The sequence below is a fragment of the Stegostoma tigrinum genome, chromosome 4, assembly GCF_030684315.1.
Source record: "Stegostoma tigrinum isolate sSteTig4 chromosome 4, sSteTig4.hap1, whole genome shotgun sequence".
NCBI lineage: Eukaryota > Metazoa > Chordata > Chondrichthyes > Orectolobiformes > Stegostomatidae > Stegostoma > Stegostoma tigrinum.
The window spans coordinates 71,813,104-71,834,946 of NC_081357.1; the positions used below are offsets into that span (position 1 = coordinate 71,813,104).

The 21,843-nt window shown below is 41.0% G+C and overlaps 1 protein-coding gene across 6 annotated transcripts in view; it reads right to left on the reverse strand.

Moving 5' to 3' along the window:
- Positions 1-7,156: 7,156 nt before the first annotated feature.
- Positions 7,157-21,843, reverse strand: part of LOC125452305 (syntaxin-7-like) — a 51,867-nt gene continuing 37,180 nt past the window's right edge. For all 6 annotated transcript variants that reach the window (XM_048530554.2, XM_048530552.2, XM_048530555.2 and 3 more), the window contains exons 6-10: positions 19,720-19,769; positions 18,608-18,701; positions 14,474-14,546; positions 8,744-8,826; positions 7,157-8,092 (exon numbers count right to left, since the gene is read on the reverse strand). In XM_048530554.2, the coding sequence (XP_048386511.1) occupies positions 7,997-8,092; positions 8,744-8,826; positions 14,474-14,546; positions 18,608-18,701; positions 19,720-19,769 (396 nt within the window). In that variant the 3' untranslated portion in view covers positions 7,157-7,996. The remainder of the gene's footprint in view (positions 8,093-8,743; positions 8,827-14,473; positions 14,547-18,607; positions 18,702-19,719; positions 19,770-21,843) is intronic.

A 21,843-nucleotide genomic window follows, 5' to 3' on the forward strand; every position in this document is an offset into this window, starting at 1 on the left:
TAAACAGCATTGTTCAAAAGTTTACAATACATTTTTTCAATTTTACATTGAAGTATAGTAGCATTGAACGTTAGATACTGGCAAGAATATCTGATGAGATGGAAAAGTCTGGTTCACAATTTATATATTTTAAAATATAACTTTTTGGAGTATATCTTTTGGTTTGAGAACTGGAGCTTTTCAATCAAATGATAAACCAAAGCAATTAACAATAAGTTTGGGGCGACATTGACTCAAGGAGGTCAGAGATAGAAAGGTATGACTTAGGTTTGTGATACTACCAATGGGAGTGGGAAGCCTTGTCCAATTTTGTTAACAACAAATGTTATTCAGAGAACTTCCTGGAGTCAAGGAAATCTTTTGGAATTACAAAAGGTAGCTAATCTGTATTTCTACCTCAGGATGAAGCGTATGTCTCATTGCCATTGCAGTCATTTCATTTGGGTTTTGAGGAAGAAATAAAAAAGCTGGAATATTTTAACCTGAAGCTAGTGGAAAAACTTAATAGTGGTCTTCACAAAGCCCTGTGACAGAAAGCAATCAACCTGAACAATAAGCTTAGAAAAAAACTGCACACAAACTGTGGAAGCAGAGAAGGGTGGAAGAAATGTTTGATGTTATGTTAAAAGTCAGGTCAAGGAGTTAAAACATTAGGTCACAAGGTCTTGAAAGATAAGTGAAGGATGGCTTAGCCAAAAGTAAATGGATGGAGCCCTATGCAATATACATCTTGAGGAACAGCTGAGATACCAAGGACAACTAAAGTAAATTTTAGAAGACTGCAGTATATCTTTTGGGTTGGTCTAGCAAAAGTAAATGCATCATCAAGATTTTGTAAGATGTCTTTGGCGAGTGGGAGGTGACTGTAAAGAGTCTTAAAAAGTAGAATTGATATTATACTATAAGTCATTATAAGTTAGCATTGCTAACTTTGTTTAATTGTTTGTTTTTGTTAAACATGAAATCTTGAATAAAAACAGAAATTGCTGGAGAAAACTGTCACTGTTTTTAGGAAGGGTCACTAGATTTAAAACTTTAACCCTGTTTTCTCACCACAGCTGCTGCCAGACCTTCTGTGTTTCTCCAAAAATTTCTGTTTTTGTTTCAGATATCCAGCATCTGCAGTTATTCATTTTATTTTAATGAAATCTCGTGGTGTAATTCTGTCGGCTGATTGCTGGCTGTTTAGGTTTCTTCTTTAAACAACTATGTAACAAGATCTTAACTGGTGGCATTTTAGTGGCAATTAAATTAGTAGGGTCAACTTCTTCACATACATGTAACAAACTGTATACTGCTTAGGAAGGAGGTCACTACATTAGAAACAGATTTTACCACCTTTCACCAAGCCTTGAAGATTGATAATCTGACACAACTTTTTTATTTTGTTTGACCATCTGGTACAGTTAGCAACTCATTATCCAACACTAACAACTCCAGAAATTTGGTGTATTTGTTCTCAAGCTTTACTGCTGTAGAGCAGTTACAGAAAACTGAAATCTGTATATTTCCTGCCAATTTGAGTTGTCAAAAATGAAAACAAGCAGTGAACGTGAAGAAAGCACTAAAGTTCATGACAAAATAAAAAAAAATCTATTGCATCTGTTATAACTTTGGAGGAACAACCATCTTTTCAATTGGAGTTTGATCCTAGACATAGAACATAACAGCACAGTACAGGCCCTTCGGCCCCTGATGTTGTGCTGACCTGTCACACCGATCCGAAGCCCATCTAACCTACACTATTCCATGTACGTCCATATGCTTATCCAATGACGACTTAAATGTACCTAAAGTTGGTGAATCTACTACCATTGCAGGCAAAGCGTTCCATTCCCTTACTACTCTGAGTAAAGAAACCACCTCTGACATCTGTCCTATATCTTTCACCCCTCAATTTAAAGCTATGCCCCCCTGTGCTCGCCATCACCATCCTAGGGAAAAGGCTCTCCCTATCCATCCTATCTAACCCTCTGATTATTTTATATGTTTCAATTAAGTCACCTCTCAACCTTCTCCTCTCGAACGAAAACAGCCTCAAGTCCCCCAGCCTTTCCTCATAAGACCTTCCCTCCATACCAGGCAACATCCTAGTAAATCTCCTCTGCACCCTTTCCAAAGCTTCCACATCCTTCTTATAATGCAGTGACCAGAACTGTACGCAATACTCCAAGTGCGGCCGCACCAGAGTTTTGTACAGCTGCAGCATAACCTCTTGGTTCCGGAACTCGATCCCTCTATTAATAAAAGCTAAAACACTGTATGCCTTCTTAACAGCCCTGTCAACCTGGGTGGCAACTTTCAAGGATCTGTGTACATGGACACCGAGATCTCTCTGCTCATCTACACTGCTAAGAATCTTACCATTAGCCCAGCACTTTGCCTTCCGGTTACTCCAACCAAAGTGCATCACCTCACACTTGTCTGCATTAAACTCAAGTTGTCACCTCTCAGCCCAGCTCTGCAGCTTATCTATGTCTCTCTGCAACCTACAGCATCCTTCGTCACTATCCACAACTCCACTGATCTTAGTGTCATCTGCAAATTTACTAACCCATCTGTCTACACCCTCATCCAGGTCATTTATAAAAAATGACAAACAGCAGTGGACCCAACACCGACCCTTGCGGTACACCACTAGTAACTGGTCTCCACGATGAATATTTCCCATCAACTACCACCCTCTGTCTTCTTTCAGCAAGCCAATTTCCAATCCAAACTGCTATATCTCCCACAATCCCATTCCTCCGCATTTTGTACAATAGCCTACTGTGGGGAACCTTATCGAACACCTTGTTGAAATCCATATACACAACCGGTTTACTCTCATCTACCTGTTTGGTCACCTTCTCAAAGGACTCTAAGGTTTGTGAGGCACGATCTTCCCTTCACAAAACCGTGACTATCCCTAATCAATTTAGTCTTTTCTAGATGATTATAAATCCTATCCCTTATAACCTTTTCCAACACTTTACCAACAACTGAGGTAAGGCTCAATGGTCTATAATTACCAGGGTTGTCTCTACTCCCCTTCTTGAACAGGGGAAATCACATTTGCTATCCTCCAGTCGTCTGACATTATCCTTGTAGACAATGACTAGTTAAAGATCAATGCCAAAGGCTCAGCAATCTCCTCCCTGGCTTCCGAGAGGATCCGAGGATAAATCCTATCCATCCCAGGGGACTTATCTATCTTCACCCTCTGGAGGATTTCTAATACCCCTTCCTTGTGAACCTCAATCCCACTTAGTCTAGTAGCCTGTATCTCAGTATTCTCCTTGACAACATTGTCATTTTCTAGAGTGAATACTGTTGAAAAATATTCATTTGGTGCTTCCCCTATCTCCTCTGACTCCACACACAACTTCCCACTACTATCCTTGATTGGCCCTAATCTTACTTTCGTCATTCTTTTATTCCTTAAATACCTATAGAAAGCCTTAGGGTTTACCCTGATCCTATCCGCCAACAACTTCTCATGTCTCCTCCTGGCTCTTCTGAGCTCTCTCTTCAGGTCTTTCCTGGCTACCTTGTAGCCCTCATGTGCCCTAACTGAGCCTTCACATCTCATCCTAACAAAAGCCTTCTTCTTCCTCTTGACCAGAGATTCCACCTCCTTCGTAAACCACGGCTCCCGCGCTCTACAGCTTCCTCCCTGCCTGACAGGTACATACTTATCTAGGACACACAGGAGCTTTTCCTTGAATAAGCTCCACATTTCTAATGTGCCCATCCCCTGCAGTTTCCTTCCCCATCCTATGGTCCCTAAATCTTGCCTAATCTCATCGTAATTGCCTTTCCCCCAGTTATAACTCTTGCCCAGTAGTACACGCCTATCCCTTTCCATCACTAAAGTAAACATAACAGAATTGTGATCACTATCACCAAAGTGCTCACCTACTTCCAAATCTTACACCTGGCCAGGCACATTACCCAGTACCAAATCTAATGTGGCTTTGCCCCCTGTTGACCCATGTACATACTGTGTCAGGAAACCCTCCTGCACACTCTGGACAAAAACTGACCCATCTATCGTACTTGAACTATAGTGTTTCCAGTCAATATTTGGAAAGTTGAAGCCCCCATGACAACTACCCTGTCTCTCTCACTCCTATCGAGAATCATCTTTGCTATCCTTTCCTCTACATCTCTGGAACTATTCGGAGGCCTATAGAAAACTCCCAACAGGGTGATCTCTCCTTTCCTGTTTCTAACCTCAGCCCATACTACCTCAGTTGACGAGACCCCAAACATCCTTTCTGCAACTGTAATACTGTCCTTGACCAACAATGCCACACCTTCCCCCCCTTTTACCATCTTCTCTGTTCTTACTGAAACATCTAAATCCCGGAACCTGCAACAACCATTCCTGTCCCTGCTCTATCCATGTCTCTGAAATGGCCACAACATCGAAGTCCCAGGTACTAACCCATGCTGCAAGTTCACCCACCTTATTCCGGATGCTCCTGGCATTGAAGTAGACACACTTCAAACCAACTTCTTGCTTGCCGGTGCCATCTTGCGTCCCTGAAACTTTATTTCCGACCTCCCTACTCTCAACCTTTTCTATACTCAAACTACAATTTTGGTTCTCACCTCCCTGCTGAATTAGTTTAAACCCACCCGAATAGCCTTCGCAAATTTCACCCCCAGGATATCGGTACCCCTCTGGTTCAGGTGAAGACCATCTTACTTGTAGAGGTCCTACCTACACCAGAAAGAGCCCCAATTATCCAAGAATCCAAAACCCTCCCTCCTGCGCCATCCCCGTAACCATGTGTTCAACTCCTCTCTCTCCCTATTCCTCGCCTCACTAGCACGTGGCATGGGCAACAAACCAGAGACAACAACTCTGTTCGTCCTCACTCTCAGCTTCCATCCTAGCTCCCTGAACTTCTGCCTTAAATCCCCATCTCTCTTCCTACCTATGTCGTTGGTGCCAATGTGGACCACGACTTGGGGCTGCTCCCCCTCCCCCTTAAGGATCCCAAAAACTCAGAGACATCACACACCCTGGCACCTGGGAAGCAACACACCAACCATGAGTCTCTCTCGTCCCCACAGAATGTCCTAACTGTCCCCCCCAACTATGGAGTCCCCAATGACTACTGCTCTGCTCCTCTTCCCCCTTCCCTTCTGAGCAGCAGGGACAGACTCTGTGCCAGAGACCTGTGCCCCAGTGCTTTCCCCTGGTAAGTCGTTCCCCCCCCAACAGTATCTAAAACAGTATACTTATTGTTGAGGGGAATGGCCACAGGGGATCCCTGCACTGCCTGCCAGTTCCCTTCCTGTCCCCTGACTGTAACCCATCTGCCTTTTTCTTGTACCTGAGGAGTGACTACCTCCCTGTAACTCCTCTCAATAACCCCCTCTGCCTCCCGAATGATCCAAAGTTCATCCAGCTCCAGCTCCAGCTCCAGTTCCCTAACGCGGTTTTCAAGGAGCTGGAGTTGGGTGCACTTCCCGCAGATGTAGTCAGCAGGGACACTAGTGGTGACCCTTACCTCCCACACTCTGCAGGAGGAACATTCAACTGTCCTGACTTCCGTTCCCATTATTCTAAATTCCCAAGACTGTTACAAAATAAAAAATAAAAAATGAACTTGTTACCTTACCAATCAGGCACACAGAACCTTTTTTTTTGGTTAGAGGAGGAGGATGGGTGGGAGACACTACCCGAGTAGTATTTCGGGTAACGCAACCACACAAATAAATTACCTCACTTACTCACCAGTCCCGTGTCCGCTCCTGCTCAGCGTACCTCCACCTATTCACGAGGTAAGCTTTTTATAGATTCAAAAACAGTGACTCACCGGCTTCCCAACAAGCCCCTGGTCCAAGCTCCCGCTCGCGCTGCTGCTCAACCAGAAATGGTTGAAATATTAAAAATATATCAATCCATACATTTTGCAAATAATCAATGAATGGTTTTGATTCTTTTGATGTACAGTGAAGATATTTCCTAGCCTCTTAACATATTGCTTGTGATATTCTTCTGTGTAATAGGCAGTAAAGATACTTTGCCACTATCCCCCAGCTGGAGGCTAGTATTTAGAGCCATAGAGTTGTACAGCAAGGAAAGAGTTCCAACTCGTCCATGCCAACCAGATATCCTAATTTAATCTAGTCCCATTTGCCAAAATTTGGCCTATATCCCTCTAAACCCTTCCTATTCATGTACCTATCCAGACGCCTTTTATATGTTGTTATAATTGTACCAGCCTCCACCACTTCCAGTGGCAGTTCATTCCATACAAGTAGCACACTCCGTGTGAAAAATTGCATTTGATGAGTAAAGTGTTAGGAACCAATGAACAGATAACACATTCATTTTCCCACAAGTAGCCTTTGATCAAAGCAGAATCTCAATAGCCATGGAGACTACAGATGTCAAGAGACTCAGTTGAAATAGTCTCTTGAACGACCTGCTTTTAAGATAACGAACAGGTTTTTCAGATCGCCACGGAGGACATCAAATATGATAAAATGTACTGTTTTAATCAGATATTTAAAAGAGCAGAGTTATATTTATTCTGGGACAGGGATCAAGAATCTTGTGTGGTAGACTATTCTTGCCTATTTGATGGAAGCTAATTTTTTTTTTAAACAATGTGCTAACAACAGAATCTCTTTCCCTCCCAAAACTCCTTAGCGTAAATGTTACAAGATCCCAATTTTCACGGCAACCCATGAGGGAAATTGCTTCATATATGAAATTATCAAACACTGCGATAAAAGACTAAGCTTTTAAATTTTAGTAAAGGCAGTTGTTAACATTTATTAGATATATAAATGCATGTAAAACAGGATTTTCTGAATAGAATCTGAATATTACAGCAAACTGACAAAATATAGGAACGGTGTTTCAGTACAATATTAGCTTTCTGCTACCTTGTAAAAATACAAGATGACTTAATGTAGTTCAGTTGCTTATTGATAGTTCGAGTTTAAAAAAATTCTTTCCATCACCTCCCAGGAAAAAGTTCTTTACTGTAGGTTGTCCAATTTGCCCGAGTCATGTGACTTGAATTTAACTATTCAAATTATATCAATTTTCTTTTTGTTCACATATCAACTTTTCAAAAAATTCTGGCTTAAAGAACATACTAACTGGTACATCATCTATAGTTGGTTGATGACAAAGATAACGCAAAAATATTGACAAATAGTTTATTTAAGCAGCATTTTTGCATTTTGTTATACAATCTAGTCTAATTTTTAGGTCCAAGTCTGAAAAACCATATGCAAAGCATATAATCTCGAAATGGCACAATTTGTATTAAAATGCATGATACATCCCCCGGAATACAAATATAGTCCTTTCTGCATTGTTCATCAAGATTACACACAATACAAAGGGGTGTATGTGTTACAAAGTCAGACTAGGTTTATTCAGTGCAAATGTTGCAAACATCAGACAATTGCAAGTTACTTTTTACAAAGAAGTCTATAGATACTTACTATTGATATTACTGAGTGCATTCTAATGTCATTTAGTGATTATAAGCAGGCACAAAGCCAAAGCTGTCAACAGGCAAATAAGAATAGAAAATAGGTTAAACTGGCACCATTTTAAAAAATGAGAAAAGCAGTTTTGGCACTGGACCAGGCATACTTCTACCAATAGGAATGCCTTTTGCCTGGAAATTAGGTAAAACTAAAATAAAATCTACAATTGTTAACAGAATTTGAAAGATTAAGATTATGGCAACCTGGTATGGGGGAGAAAAATTTCCACGATGTTGTTACAAGCATCACGAGACTTGACAATGTATATTATTAGATCGGTGACATTTGAATTTGCAAAGCACAGCATCTTAATTTATAAATTACATTTTCTGATTATATTGTTAGAAAGCATACTTTGGATATCTGTTTAATTTTCAATGTTATTTATTAGAATAAAGAATTAGGCATCAGTACATAACCCTGACTCTATTGATGTTTAATGTTATGCCAGTATTTGAATGCAATATCTATGTTAAATCTTCTGAATTTATTTTTTCACAGAAACCCAGATAATGATTCCCACTATCACAGCTATGATGACCAATAACATAATTAAGATGAACATCTTCTTACGAGATTTGCGCTGTGGGAAAGAAAAAGTAGTAAATCTAATTATTTCAAAACGATCAAAGTAAAATAAAAACATACTTTAAATCCATCAATAGGTAAATCTCACGTATGAGAAAGGCAATACTCATCTTTACATGGTACATGATAATTAAATAATAGTACAATACAATTAACTCTGAAGTGAACTACAAATTATATTCACATAGTACTTTCAAATTAATAAAAAAGACACTTATCAGAAGTGTTATAAATCAAAACACGATGCCAAGTAACGTAAAGAGATATTAGACCAAAAAACAAAAAGCTGGTTAAAAAGGTCTCTTAAAAGGTCTCTTAAAAGGAGGAAAACAGTGCATTAGAGAAGTAAAAGGGAGGATACCCAGAGCTTGGGGCCTAAGCAACTGAAGGCACAGCCACCAAACACTGACCATTGAAAGTTGGTGATGAACAAGAGGCTAGAATTAGAGAGCACAGATATCTCAGAGGACTGAGAGACCGAAGATAGAAAGGGCAAGGTCATGGATGGATTTAAAAACAAGAAGACTGTTAAAAGCAAAATGTTGCTTGATCTGCAACCAATGTGATTGAACTCAAGGAAGGAAATGAAAACCAAACTCATGTACCTTTCTAATTTACCCTAACCAAAATACAAACCATACCGTACCTGATATTCTGCTGCTCTGCTTAGTTGTTGGTTTGCTTGCTGAACATGTACTTCAGCAGTTTCCACATTGGCTTCTATGCTATCTACAGAAACATGCAACAATATTGAAGTATCAACCCAAACAAAAACAATGTACAGGAAGGACAAACACAAATTCACTGGATAAATTTCTCAATATCTTCCCAATTAGGACTGAACTTTTCTTAACTTCAGAGATAATGGGAACTGCAGATGCTGGAGATTCCAAGATAATAAAATGTGAGGCTGGATGAACACAGCAGGCCAAGCAGCATCTCAGGAGCACAAAAGCTGACGTTTCGGGCCTAGACCCTTCATCAGAGAGGGGGATGGGGGGAGGGAACTGGAATAAATAGGGAGAGAGGGGGAGGCGGACCGAAGATGGAGAGTAAAGAAGATAGGTGGAGAAGGTGTGGGTGGGGAGGTAGGGAGGGGATAGGTCAGTCCAGGGAAGACGGACAGGTCAAGGAGGTGGGATGAGGTTAGTAGGTAGCTGGGGGTGCGGCTTGGGGTGGGAGGAAGGGATGGGTGAGAGGAAGAACCGGTTAGGGAGGCAGAGACAGGTTGGACTGGTTTTGGGATGCAGTGGGTGGGGGGGGGAAGAGCTGGGCTGGTTGTGTAGTGCAGTGGGGGGAGGGGATGAACTGGGCTGGTTTAGGGATGCGGTGGGGGAAGGGGAGATTTTGAAACTGGTGAAGTCCACATTGATACCATATGGCTGCAGGGTTCCCAGGCGGAATATGAGTTGCTGTTCCTGCAACCTTCGGGTGGCATCATTGTGGCAGTGCAGGAGGCCCATGATGGACATGTCATCAAGAGAATGGGAGGGGGAGTGGAAATGGTTTGCGACTGGGAGGTGCAGTTGTTTGTTGCGAACTGAGCGGAGGTGTTCTGCAAAGCGGTCCCCAAGCCTCCGCTTGGTTTCCCCAATGTAGAGAAAGCCGCACCGGGTACAGTGGATGCAGTATACCACATTGGCAGATGTGCAGGTGAACCTCTGCTTAATGTGGAATGTCATCTTGGGGCCTGGGATGGGGGTGAGGGAGGAGGTGTGGGGACAAGTGTAACATTCCACATTAAGCAGAGGTTCACCTGCACATCTGCCAATGTGGTATACTGCATCCACTGTACCCGGTGCGGCTTTCTCTACATTGGGGAAACCAAGCGGAGGCTTGGGGACCGCTTTGCAGAACACCTCCGCTCAGTTCGCAACAAACAACTGCACCTCCCAGTCGCAAACCATTTCCATTCCCCCTCCCATTCTCTTGATGACATGTCCATCATGGGCCTCCTGCACTGCCACAATGATGCCACCCGAAGGTTGCAGGAACAGCAACTCATATTCCGCCTGGGAACCCTGCAGCCATATGGTATCAATGTGGACTTCACCAGTTTCAAAATCTCCCCTTCCCCCACCGCATCCCTAAACCAGCCCAGTTCATCCCCTCCCCCCACTGCACTACACAACCAGCCCAGCTCTTCCCCCCCCACCCACTGCATCCCAAAACCAGTCCAACCTGTCTCTGCCTCCCTAACCGGTTCTTCCTCTCACCCATCCCTTCCTCCCACCCCAAGCCGCACCCCCAGCTACCTACTAACCTCATCCCACCTCCTTGACCTGTCCGTCTTCCCTGGACTGACCTATCCCCTCCCTACCTCCCCACCCACACCTTCTCCACCTATCTTCTTTACTCTCCATCTTCGGTCCGCCTCCCCCTCTCTCCCTATTTATTCCAGTTCCCTCCCCCCATCCCCCTCTCTGATGAAGGGTCTAGGCCCGAAACGTCAGCTTTTGTGCTCCTGAGATGCTGCTTGGCCTGCTGTGTTCATCCAGCCTCACATTTTATTTTCTTAACTTCATTTTGTTTATGTGATTAACATAGCATTTTCAAATAAGTAACAAAGGGGAAATGGCACACATGAATTCAATTTATTATGGTGATCATCAGGTTGGGGGGAGGGGAAGCATCGAGAAATAATTACGCTGGATACAGTTAGTAGTCTCAAGGAAAAATGTGGGCTGATTCAGAAACAGTCAGCATGGATTCAACGAGGGAAAACTCACGTCCAACTTGCTAGAGACGTTTGAAGAGGTAACAGTGGACTGATGAGGAGAAAAGCTATTTACATGGTGTAAATGGATTTTCCAAAAGCCCATTGCTACAATACAACACAAGAGCTTTGGCAAGAAAGTTAATGGTGACAGGATAGAAAGGTACAGTAGCAACAAGGACTCTACATTGGCTGAAGTGTAGGAAGCAGAAAGTAATGTTTAATGATTATTTTTTAAGGGTGGAAGGGAGATTTGTACTGAAGTTCCCCAAGGGTTGATATTGGGACAACAGTGTAGAGCTGGGGGAACACAGCAAGCCAGGCAGCATCAGCAGGGCAGAAAAATTGATGTTTCAGATCAGAACCATTGTTTTTCCTGACGCATGTGAATGAGCCAGATCTTGATGTGCAGGGGACAATTCCATAGTTTGCAGACAACATAAAAAAATCTGAACTGAGAGGGCAGCAGTCTTAAGAAGACTGACATGGTGGAGTGGGTGGATATGTAGCAGATCAAGTTAAAAACACAGAAGTGTTAGGTGATTCACTTTGGTTCAAAAAACAACACAAAATATTACAAAATGAATTGTACCATTATAAAAAGTGTGTGTAAGAGCAGAAAGACCTGGGTGTATATGAATTTAAGTCAGTAAAAGTGTTAGAGGTATATAATGCATTCAGTATTCTAGAATTCGTTAATAAGGGCATAAGAGAGGAGGGAAACTTATGACGATTTTTCATAGGATCTGGTTCTGGATGCCACATTTTCAGAAGGATGTGAATATTTTCTGAAGAGCTTTGCATGTGATAAATCAGTTGTGTTATAGTCAGTCTATAATAGTCTCCCTCAGATGCGTATTACTTAAAACTTTGGCTGGTTTGGCACTGGAAAAGTTGATTAGAATCTGAACTTAGTGCAACCTCAAACAGTAGACAGTACAGAAAACTTGTATGAGAATTGTTCCAGGGAGGAGATACTTCAATTGTGATGAAAAATTGGAGAAGCGGGGACTGCTTTCCTCAGACACAGCTAAAGGGGAGATTTGATAGGAGTTTTCAAAATCATGAGAAATCTGGATGGGTTAGATAAGGATAAACTATTCCAGTTTGTCGAAAGGATCAAGAATCATAGACAGCACAGTTTACAGTGTTTTGAAGAAGAAGCAAATGTTGGGTGAATAAAAAAAATAATCATTTTCATGAAAAATAGTTACGGTTTAGAAAGCACTGCTTGGCAGTGTGGTGGAGACAGGTTCAAATGAAGTATTAAATGATTATTTAAATAGAAAAATGATGGGTTGCAAGGAAAAAGCAACGATATTGACAACAAATTAGAATGGGGAGAGATTTTTAGCGCAGACAAGAGGAGATGAATGGCCTCCATTTGCACGATAAAAATTCTGTGCTCAGCCTAAAATAATGAGGCCTCAGCAGAGCTGTGTTAATTCAAAACTCATAGGTGTTAACAACCCAATAAACAGTGTTAAGTCCCAGGATTTCTCGTCAACTCCTTTGACAATTCTTTTTGTTTAACCAGCACATGCATGAGTTTGACTGAACCCAACAGCCACTTGTTATTTTTCTGTATTTGTAGAAAGCTCTGGGTACGTACATTATGCACTAAAGTGCGCACAATCTACGCCAGAGAAGCACTAATTCAAGGTACTGCATTATAGTTTAATAAAAACAAAAGTTTTAAACAAAAGCTGTGAAATTTGAAGGTACTCATTTGATTTCAGCAACTTGCTGCATACCACCAACAATAACTCTGTTTTCTAACCCGAGACCAATTCAGCAAATTCACAGGAGCCCCCCCATTACTAAAGGACACAATGGAAGTTCATATGCAACTTTTAAGTAAATGACTACTTTACAGAAATTAACGAGAACTAATGGACATTAACATTTTAGGAAGTCTGTTTGAAGCCGCACAAGGATCAGATTCTAATCAACTGTTTCCAGTGCCAAACCAGCCAAAGTTTGAAGTAATACCCAACTGAGGGAGACGATCATAGACTGACGATAACACAAATGATTTATCACATGCAAAGCACTTCAGAAAATATTTTAGAACACAACAAAGAAAATCTTGAACTCAAGAATGCAATTTCTTAAAAGGGACAGTATCCTTAGGGTAATTTGGCCCTCCTCCAAGATGACAATACTTGCTAACTAAGTGTGAAGCTGGATGAACACAGCAGGGCAAGCAGCATCTCAGGAGCACAAAAGCTGACGTTTCAGGCCTAGACCCTTCATCAGAGAGGGGGATGCGGTGAGGGTGCTGGAATAAATAGGGAGAGAGGGGAGGTGGACCGAAGATGGAGAGAAAAGAAGATAGGTGGAGAGGAGAGTTTAGGTGGGGAGGTAGGGAGGGGATAGGTCAGTCCAGGGAAGACAGACAGGTCAAGGAGGTGGGATGAGGTTAGTAGCTAGGAAATGGAGGTGCGGCTTGAGGTGGGAGGAAGGGATGGGTGAGAGGAAGAACAGGTTAGGGAGGCAGAGACAGGCTGGGCTGGTTTGGGGATGCGGTGGGGGAAGGGGAGATTTTGAAGCTGGTGAAGTCCACATTGATACCATTGGGCTGCAGGGTTCCCAAGTGGACTATGAGTTGCTGTTCCTGCAACCTTCGGGTGGCATCATTGTGGCACTGCCGGAGGTCCATGATGGACATGTCATCTAAAGAATGGGAGGGGGAGTTGAAATGGTTTGCGACTGGGAGGTGCAGTTGTTTATTGCAAACCGAGCGGAGGTGTTCTGCAAACCGGTCCCCAAGCCTCCGCTTGGTTTCCCCAATGTAGAGGTAGCCACACCGGGTACAATGGATACAGTATACCACATTGGCAGATGTGCAGGTGAACCTCTGCTTAATATGGAAAGTCATCTTGGGGCCTGGGATGGGGGTGAGGGAGGTGGTGTGGGGGCAAGTGTAGCACTTCCTGCGGTTGCAGGGGAAGGTACCAGGTGTGGTGGGTTTAGAGGGCAGGGGGAAGAAAAGAAAAGTAAAAAATTCATTTACAAAATGCATAAAGAAGACCACATGAATAAAACATTCAGCAAGAAATGTCTGTTCATATATTACACAACCAGCTTTCAGCTATTGTGACTTTGACAACATTTATTATGATAATTCGCTATGTCAATATTTCCCATTTAATTTGCTAGGTTACTCACCAAAAGCAATTGCAGTCTCTGGACTCTAAGATATGATGGAGCGTATTTCTTAAGCCTCTATTAACCCAATTATCACCTTGTAAATGTAAAAATAGCCTTCTACTCAGCAATTAATCATACTTCAAAAGAATATCAAATCCTATTATAACAAGCCAAAACTCTGTAGCAAATGGAAACTGTAGCAGGGAGATTCTGTTGGAACTGTATAAAACGTCAGGCCACAGCTCGAGTGTTATGTGCAGTTCAGGAATCCATATCAATTGAATCCACTAATTTAAGTAACAGGAAGAAAATCCTTATAAATTATTTCTGAAAGTATGCACATCACAGCACAATCAGACATTTAATTAGCCTTCTGATAGAAAATATTAATCTCAATAGTGACTGCTATTTTTATTGATGTTTTAAAAAAATTCTGCATCTGAAATAAAACAAAGTTATATAAATGTAGCACAGCTAAGGAGACAGTTGGAACAAAAAGGTGCTTACCAACTAGATCTCCTTGCTCGTGAATCATCATTCCCAAGTCTTTAAATATTTCATTAATATCCAGGATATCAGACTGAAATGAACAGAAAATTAATTTTTGATGAGGTTATGTAAATAAAAATGTTCCCATGGCTTGTCGCAGCAAAGTTAGTTGTATAAAGTATCTGTTCCCTAATTGGGAAATTTTTGATTAAGAGATTCCTCTCCCTCCTCATTTTAATCTACATTTCAAATTTGCCGCTCAATCAGTATTTTCTGATTTTATTGCATTACCAGTAAACCAATGCAACAATTGCATAAATAAATGCACTTTTCAGATTTGCTACAAATGAATTTAAAGATCTCTAAGGTCTACAAAAATATTTACACAATATGCTTTGAATATACAGTATTCCCCAAACTATAGTTATGAAATACTTTCAGGGTAGTCATAAAGCTGGGATGTTTTTCACTCGACTGTTGGAGGTTGAGGTCGTTGAGGTTAATAAAATCATGAGCGGCATAGGTAAGGTGAATGACAAGAGTCTTTTCACTAGGATGGGGGAGTTCAAAACTAGGGAGCACATTCACAAGGTTAGAGGAGAGAGATTTCAAAAGGATGACAGGAATAAGTGTTTATTAATACAGAGTGGTTCATGTGTGGAACAAGCTGTCAGAGAAAGTAGCTGACACAGGTAAGGTTACAATATTTGAGACACATTTGGATGAGTTCATGGATAGGAAAGGTTTAGAAGGATATGGGCCAAGCACAGGCAGGTGGGACTAGTTTAGTTTGGGAACAGGGTCAGCTAGGGCTGGTTGGACCGAAGGGTCTGTTTCAGTGCTGTAAGACTCTGACTGCAGGAGTGTGGAAACTTTGATATCTCTTCCTTCATTATACTCACCTCTGCCCTCTGACTCTCGAAGTTCTGCTGTGTGGCTGGTTTCTTCACTGTGAAAATGGATACAAAAAGTTTCTTTGTTCCTCATTTCTACTTCTCCAGCCTCCAGCAGTTCAATGTCCATTCTTGCCTCTCTCTCCTCTTTTAGAGAACTAAAAATAACACTTGCAATTTTCTTCTATATTACTAGCTAGCTTACTCTCATATTACATCTTGTCCCACCTTACTACTACTTTAGTTATTCCCTGCTGGTTTTTGAAGGCTTCCCAATCCTTCTGACTTCTATTAAATCTTTATCGCATTGTATGTTTTTATGATGTCCCTGACTTCCCTTGTCAGCCATGGTTGCCTCATCCTCCCCTTAATGCACCTCTTCTTCCTTGGGATGAACTTCTGCTGTAACTTCTGAATTACCCCCAGAAACTTCTGCCATTGCTGCTCTACCATCTTCTCTGCTATGCTCCTCTTCCAACCAACTCTGGCCAGCTCTTTCCTCGTCTTTGTAGTTGTCTTTACTCAGTTGTAATACTGCTTTATCTGATTTAATCTCGTTCCTCTCAAAAGGGTGAATTCCATCACATTATGGTCACTGGCCCCTACACGTTCCTTCACATTCAGCTCCCTAATCAAGTATGCCTCATTACACATCACCAAATCCAGAACTGTTTGTTCCCTAGCCTACACAAGCAGCTCCAAAAAAACTCTTGTCCATTTTTGAGATCCACTACCAACCTGATTTTCCCAGTCCACTTGCATATTGAAGACCCTCAATTTTTGTAATAGTAATTTTCTTTCCTAAATCCCAACTACTGCTCAGAAGCTGGTACACAACTCCCTTCATGGTCTTTTCCCTTTGGGGCTCCTCAAGTCTACCCACAAAAGATTCTGCACCTTCTGACTCTATAATCACTTCTTGCTATTGATTTAATTTCATTTCTTATGAACTAAGCTGACCAACCGACCAACCAACCAACATCTGTGCCCCCAACAGCTGCTCATCTGCCTGTCCTTTCAAAAGGACATGCTTTGTTGGATATTTAATTCCCAGCCCTGATCTTCTCGCAGCCACACCTCTGTGATATCCACATATGCCTGCTAATTTCAATCTGTGCTACAGACTCATTTACCTTGTTTCATATACTGTGTGCACTAAATGCAACATCCTTAGTCCTGCATTGACTGCCCCCATTCTCATAGTTGTCCCCTTATCAGCTGTGCCTCAAGTTAGATTTCTGACCCTTAACTGTTCTGGAAACTTTAATCTCTGCTAAGCCCTCCCCACCTTTCACCCCTTTCATAATTTTCCTTGCAACTGAACCCACAAACCCACTATTTAGTTTAAAACCCTGTCCACAGCCCTAGTTATACAATTCGCAAGGACACTGGTCCCAACATAATTCAGGTGGAGCCAGTCCAATCAGAACATCACCCTCCTTCTCCAGTACTGATGCCAATGTCCCATGACTTCAAACCCATTTCTCCCATACCAATCTTTGAGCCATGTGTTTATCATGCTTATTTTGTTGACCCTGTGCCAATTTGCCCATGGCTCAGTTATAGTTATAAAACTTCTGTTTAGTTATGCTTTTTAATTTGGCCCCCAGCTGCTCATATTCTCCTTTCTACCTATATGTTTGGTACCTACACAGACTATGACAACTGGATCTTTTCCCTCCCACTCCAAATTCCTCTGCAGCCCAGATGAGGCAACCTGAATCCAGGCATTAGGCAAGCAACACAGCCTTTGAGACTCTCAATCCTATCCAAAGGGAACTGAGTCTATTTCCGACTGCAACTACATTTCTCTTTTCTCCCTGCTCTTGAATGGCACCCTGTACCTTGATGCTATGGTCAGTTTGCTCTATAGGCCTAATTTGCATCCACACATGGAGCAAGAATTTCAAATCTGCTGGACAAGCCTAAGGACTGTAACTAAGTCAGAGGTCTTTCAAAAGCATGAACCAACCCCTGTACCTTCTATACTCCAGTAAAACATTTGGAGAGAGAGAAGACTGAGAAGCAGGATTCTGACCACCACAAGGACCATTTTACAAAATCCTGTGAACAGAGACTACTAAACAGCATTCCCACTCTTATCTCTGTCCACAACACATCTTTATTTTTTAAAAACATCACTGTTCGTGTGTGCACGCACAATTGCATGTGTAAAAGGGGGTGTTTTTAAGGGGATTGGAGTTTTGACTATTAGTGTTTAATAACAATGGTTCATAAATGTTCACCTGTAGAGATTATATAAATGAAATAAATACTAATTCCTATCAAGTACAGAAACCAGGTCCATGCTTTCTGTCAATCTAGAACTGAAAGCCAGGTAAATTGGATACCTTTGCAAATTCTACAAGATCTTTAACTTTTGGGACAACTCCAGGAATACCAAAGCTCAAGATTTTAGCAAAGATTTGGAGCTCGGGTTGTGGGTGAGTTGTTGACTTTCTCACCGAGCTGGCTCGTTTTCGTTCAGATGTTTTGTCACCATGCTAGGTAACGTCATCAGTGAGGCCTCCGATGTAGCGATGTTATTCTACTCAGCTAGAAATTTATACTGGTCAGTCTGTTTTGCTGAATAGGGTTATTTCTGGTTTTGTTCTGTATGTGTTTGTATATAGGGTCCAATTCTATATGTTTGTTGATTGCATTAAGGGTTGAGAACCATGCCTCTAGGAATTCCCATGCGTGTCTATGTTTGGCTTGGTCTACCATGGTTATGCTGTCTCAGTTAAACCGATGGTCTCCATTGTCTGAGTGTACTAATAGTAAGGAAAGGTTGTCATGTTGGTTTGCTGCTAGCCGACTGCTAGGGATGAGTAGGGGTACGGGTCTGGTTGGTTGTTTTTCAGAGGGTCAGTGTGGACTTGCTTGGCCATATGGCTTGTTCCATGCAGTATGCATTTTATGAAAGCAGGAAGCCTTTTTTTATGCACGTAGAGCAGAAGTTGAGTGTATTTTCTGCAAAGAGCAACTGAAGTAAGTTTTAAAATTAAAATTTGATCCAAGATTGATCTTTACTTAGTCAATAGGGGAAAAGATCAAAGGAGTTAAGTCACTGATCAGCCATGATCTCTACTGCAGAACTGATTCAAGGTACTAAATGGTTTGTATCTGTGTCTTACCACCTAGCCAATGCGTCAGCACAAGATAAGTGAATCACTCCTGAGCTTATGGAAAAAGAATACAAGCATTGTTTCAAAACTACACATTTTGTTAAGTATCAGGCCACAAAATATATATATACCTCTAGCTGCCTAATTGCAGACTCTCGTTCTTTGATAAGCTCCAAGTCCTCCACTGTAATTCCATCTTCTATTTCATCTTGAACCTGATTTTGGCTATGCAACATTGAAAACAATTGTTAGTATTGAGATGAGATTACGTAATTTTAATTTCAAAACATAGTAGTATGACACAAAAGCTAGCTCTACTTATTCTCATTAAAATCTATTAAGCCTGAACTTACATGATGCCCAATGTTGCTGTTTCTAACAATATAAAATTATGAAAGTTGCAGATTCAACAGATTTGCCTGCATCTAGAGAGATCACACACACTGCTCTGTTGCACAAAGTGGGATTCACAAATACATCTTTGCCAATACTTATCATTTGCTTTCATTCAAACCATTTTCTAACTTCTACATTAATTCACTCCTCCAGGGATAATGTTCTCAGAATTCTCAACTTCTAAAGCAATTAACTAGCTAAAATTGACCTAACTCAAATGAACATTAAAGATTAATTAATTCAATGGTAAAATTCTTGTTGAAGTGGTAGATCAAGAGCTTGAATTCCACTCAGGATCAAAGCACAGGTTGAAAGAGTAAGAAAATGCAAAGGCACTAAACTATAGATACTTCTATATGTATGAGTAAAAGTAACAGATCCTATGCCACTATTCAAAGACAAATGGGATTATGCTGGTTTGCTTCAATTGGGCGATCCAACACTTACTATTGGTCAGACCTCTTTGTGCTGGATTGCCTACCCAGAAACGTGGCAGCATTTCGACCACTGGCTGGTGCAAATAATTAAGTCCAAAAATACTTGAGCAAGGGCACAACTGGGTACGAAAAACAGACTACATTTTGAAGATCTTTAACACATTTGCTCAGGGTTTACATCCAGACAAATCTGTAACATTTCTGTACTCTCCAAAATCTATTCACCATTCTTTGAGAACTTATTGTATACAAATTAGCTCCTGGTTTTCCCTACACAAGTAATTATCCTTCAGAAAAGAATACCTTAGTTGTGAAATACTTTTGGATGCACTGAGGAAATGTTAAGGTATTATGTAAAGAACAATTTCTTCTTGCTTGGGAGCAGGCAATGTATAATCTATTTTCCTTACCGGCCAGATGGCAACAGTTTCCCATCACTTTCGTTATCAGGTAAACCTTGCTAGAGAAAAAGAAAAGAAAGGCTAATTAAAAGGGATGAAAAAAATAACTGAATTTCTCCTTCAAAGTGCATGAGCTTTGAACTAGGATATCTGTAAAGAAATCAGCAATAAATTCAGATAAGCTCCCACCTAAATTTTAAACTATTACTTCTTTTACATAACCGATTTATCATGCAATTTGAGTACTTGGTATTTTTTCCAATTTCTAGCATGTACAGCTCTAATTTTCCCTTCTACATTCCAAATGTATGTGAATGTTTCTGTAAAATGGGTTGGATTTTGCTGCAGCTGATAGGACTGAAGCAAGTGAAAGATGGGACATGACTGGACATCCTGATGAAAATATGCCCCAACGCATGTATTTTGATGGGCTGGCAATTTAATTTTCTTCCCACAGTTAAATGCATGTAAATGCATGAATATGCATGAATACCTTGAATGCTGACAGACCTGATGAGCAATCTCGTCAAAGTTTCTGATGTCTGGGTGGAAATTCAACTATTATAATAAATTAGCATAACAGGAAATCTGGCTAAAGTTTCAAATTGGAAGAACAGAAGTAAAACACATTTAAAATATTTCTTTCAATGTTACATCTCCAGTTTGCAATCCTAAGTGTCCTAGAAATGAGAGATAGACATAAAATTGTGCAAAGATGATTTATTAATAAAACTTGGACTAATTAGACAATTAGGTTAGTGCTAGAAATTTTATTTTACTGGGAACTGATCAAGTTTCATTTCCCTGACACCATATTCGTAAAAAGGAAGGTATCTTAGTGAATCACTTCATGGTTCAATTGTCTGATAAAGAGTTAGACTGAATAGCCATTGTGGAAAATTTATCAAAGGATCCTTCTTTAGCTTTGTCATGAATGAGTGATAACAATCGGAGGCTGCAAGTTCTCTTCCAATCCACTCATGACTCTGATTTGGAAGTAGATTGCCATTCCTTCAATGTCACTTCGACAAAATCATGGAATTCCATCCCTAACAGCACCATGGATGTACAAGATTAGGCTGCAGCAGTCAAGATACTGACTAATATCTTGAAGGGCAACTGGAGAAGGGCAATAAATACTGGCCTAGCTGGCAAAGTGTATATTCCATGAATGAAGAAGAAAAAAGTTGAATATAAACAATGTAACACGGACTAAAAGTAAAAGGTAGCTGAGGATGAAATTCACAATAGGTAACAGCACAAATGAGATAGGGAAAGCACTTCTGTTCTTAATAAAGTTGGCCAAGAAAAAAAAAACTACGTATAGGGATTATAATAGGCTCTTGGAACGTGCGAGATGACACTAGGGTGCACTTTTATTCCACGATTTAAACAAAGAATATGGCTCACCTTATCTTATATTAAAGGAGAATCTTTCGCAGGTCAAAATCATCCCATCAACATGTCAAGCAGGTTGCCTCTGTACTTTGGAAAAAGCAAGGCATGGAGAAGTGGAATAAAGAACAAAACAGCTGGGTGTGCATGCCCGTCACTCTGACCCAACCAGCACTCAGCATGCTCATGTTTTTGCTGTGTAATGAGTGTTTAGAACTCGTGTTTCAACTCCTGCACTGACTGAGGTCACCATGAAAGCTCCTGCCTTCTAACTTTGCCTCTTGCCTGAGGCCTGGTGTCCAGTGCCCCTCAGGTTAAACTCACAACAAGCTGTCTCTTTCTAATAAGAGCGCAGACCTATGGAACAGTGACGACTTAAAAAAAAGTGCAGGTACTGGAAATCTTGAAACAAAAATAGAAGTTGTTGAAACTCAACAGGTCTAGCAGTGATAGGTAGTCTCCATTAGCAGTTCTTCTCTCTTCCTGGCTTACCATTGTCCAATTGCTTTGTCTGCCTAACTGTCTTTCTCGCTGTTGAGGCTCCCCATTTCCACCAATTTTAGGTTTATGACCTAATCACCACTCACCCAGTCTTCATTACATATACCACCATTTCCTAGTTACCAGTTCTGAAAAAGGGACCCTAGATTCAAAATGGTAACTTTGCTTTCACTCCACAGATGATGCTAGAGTTGCTTTCTGTCCAACAATTTCATTTTATGCTATAGTGACTTTTTC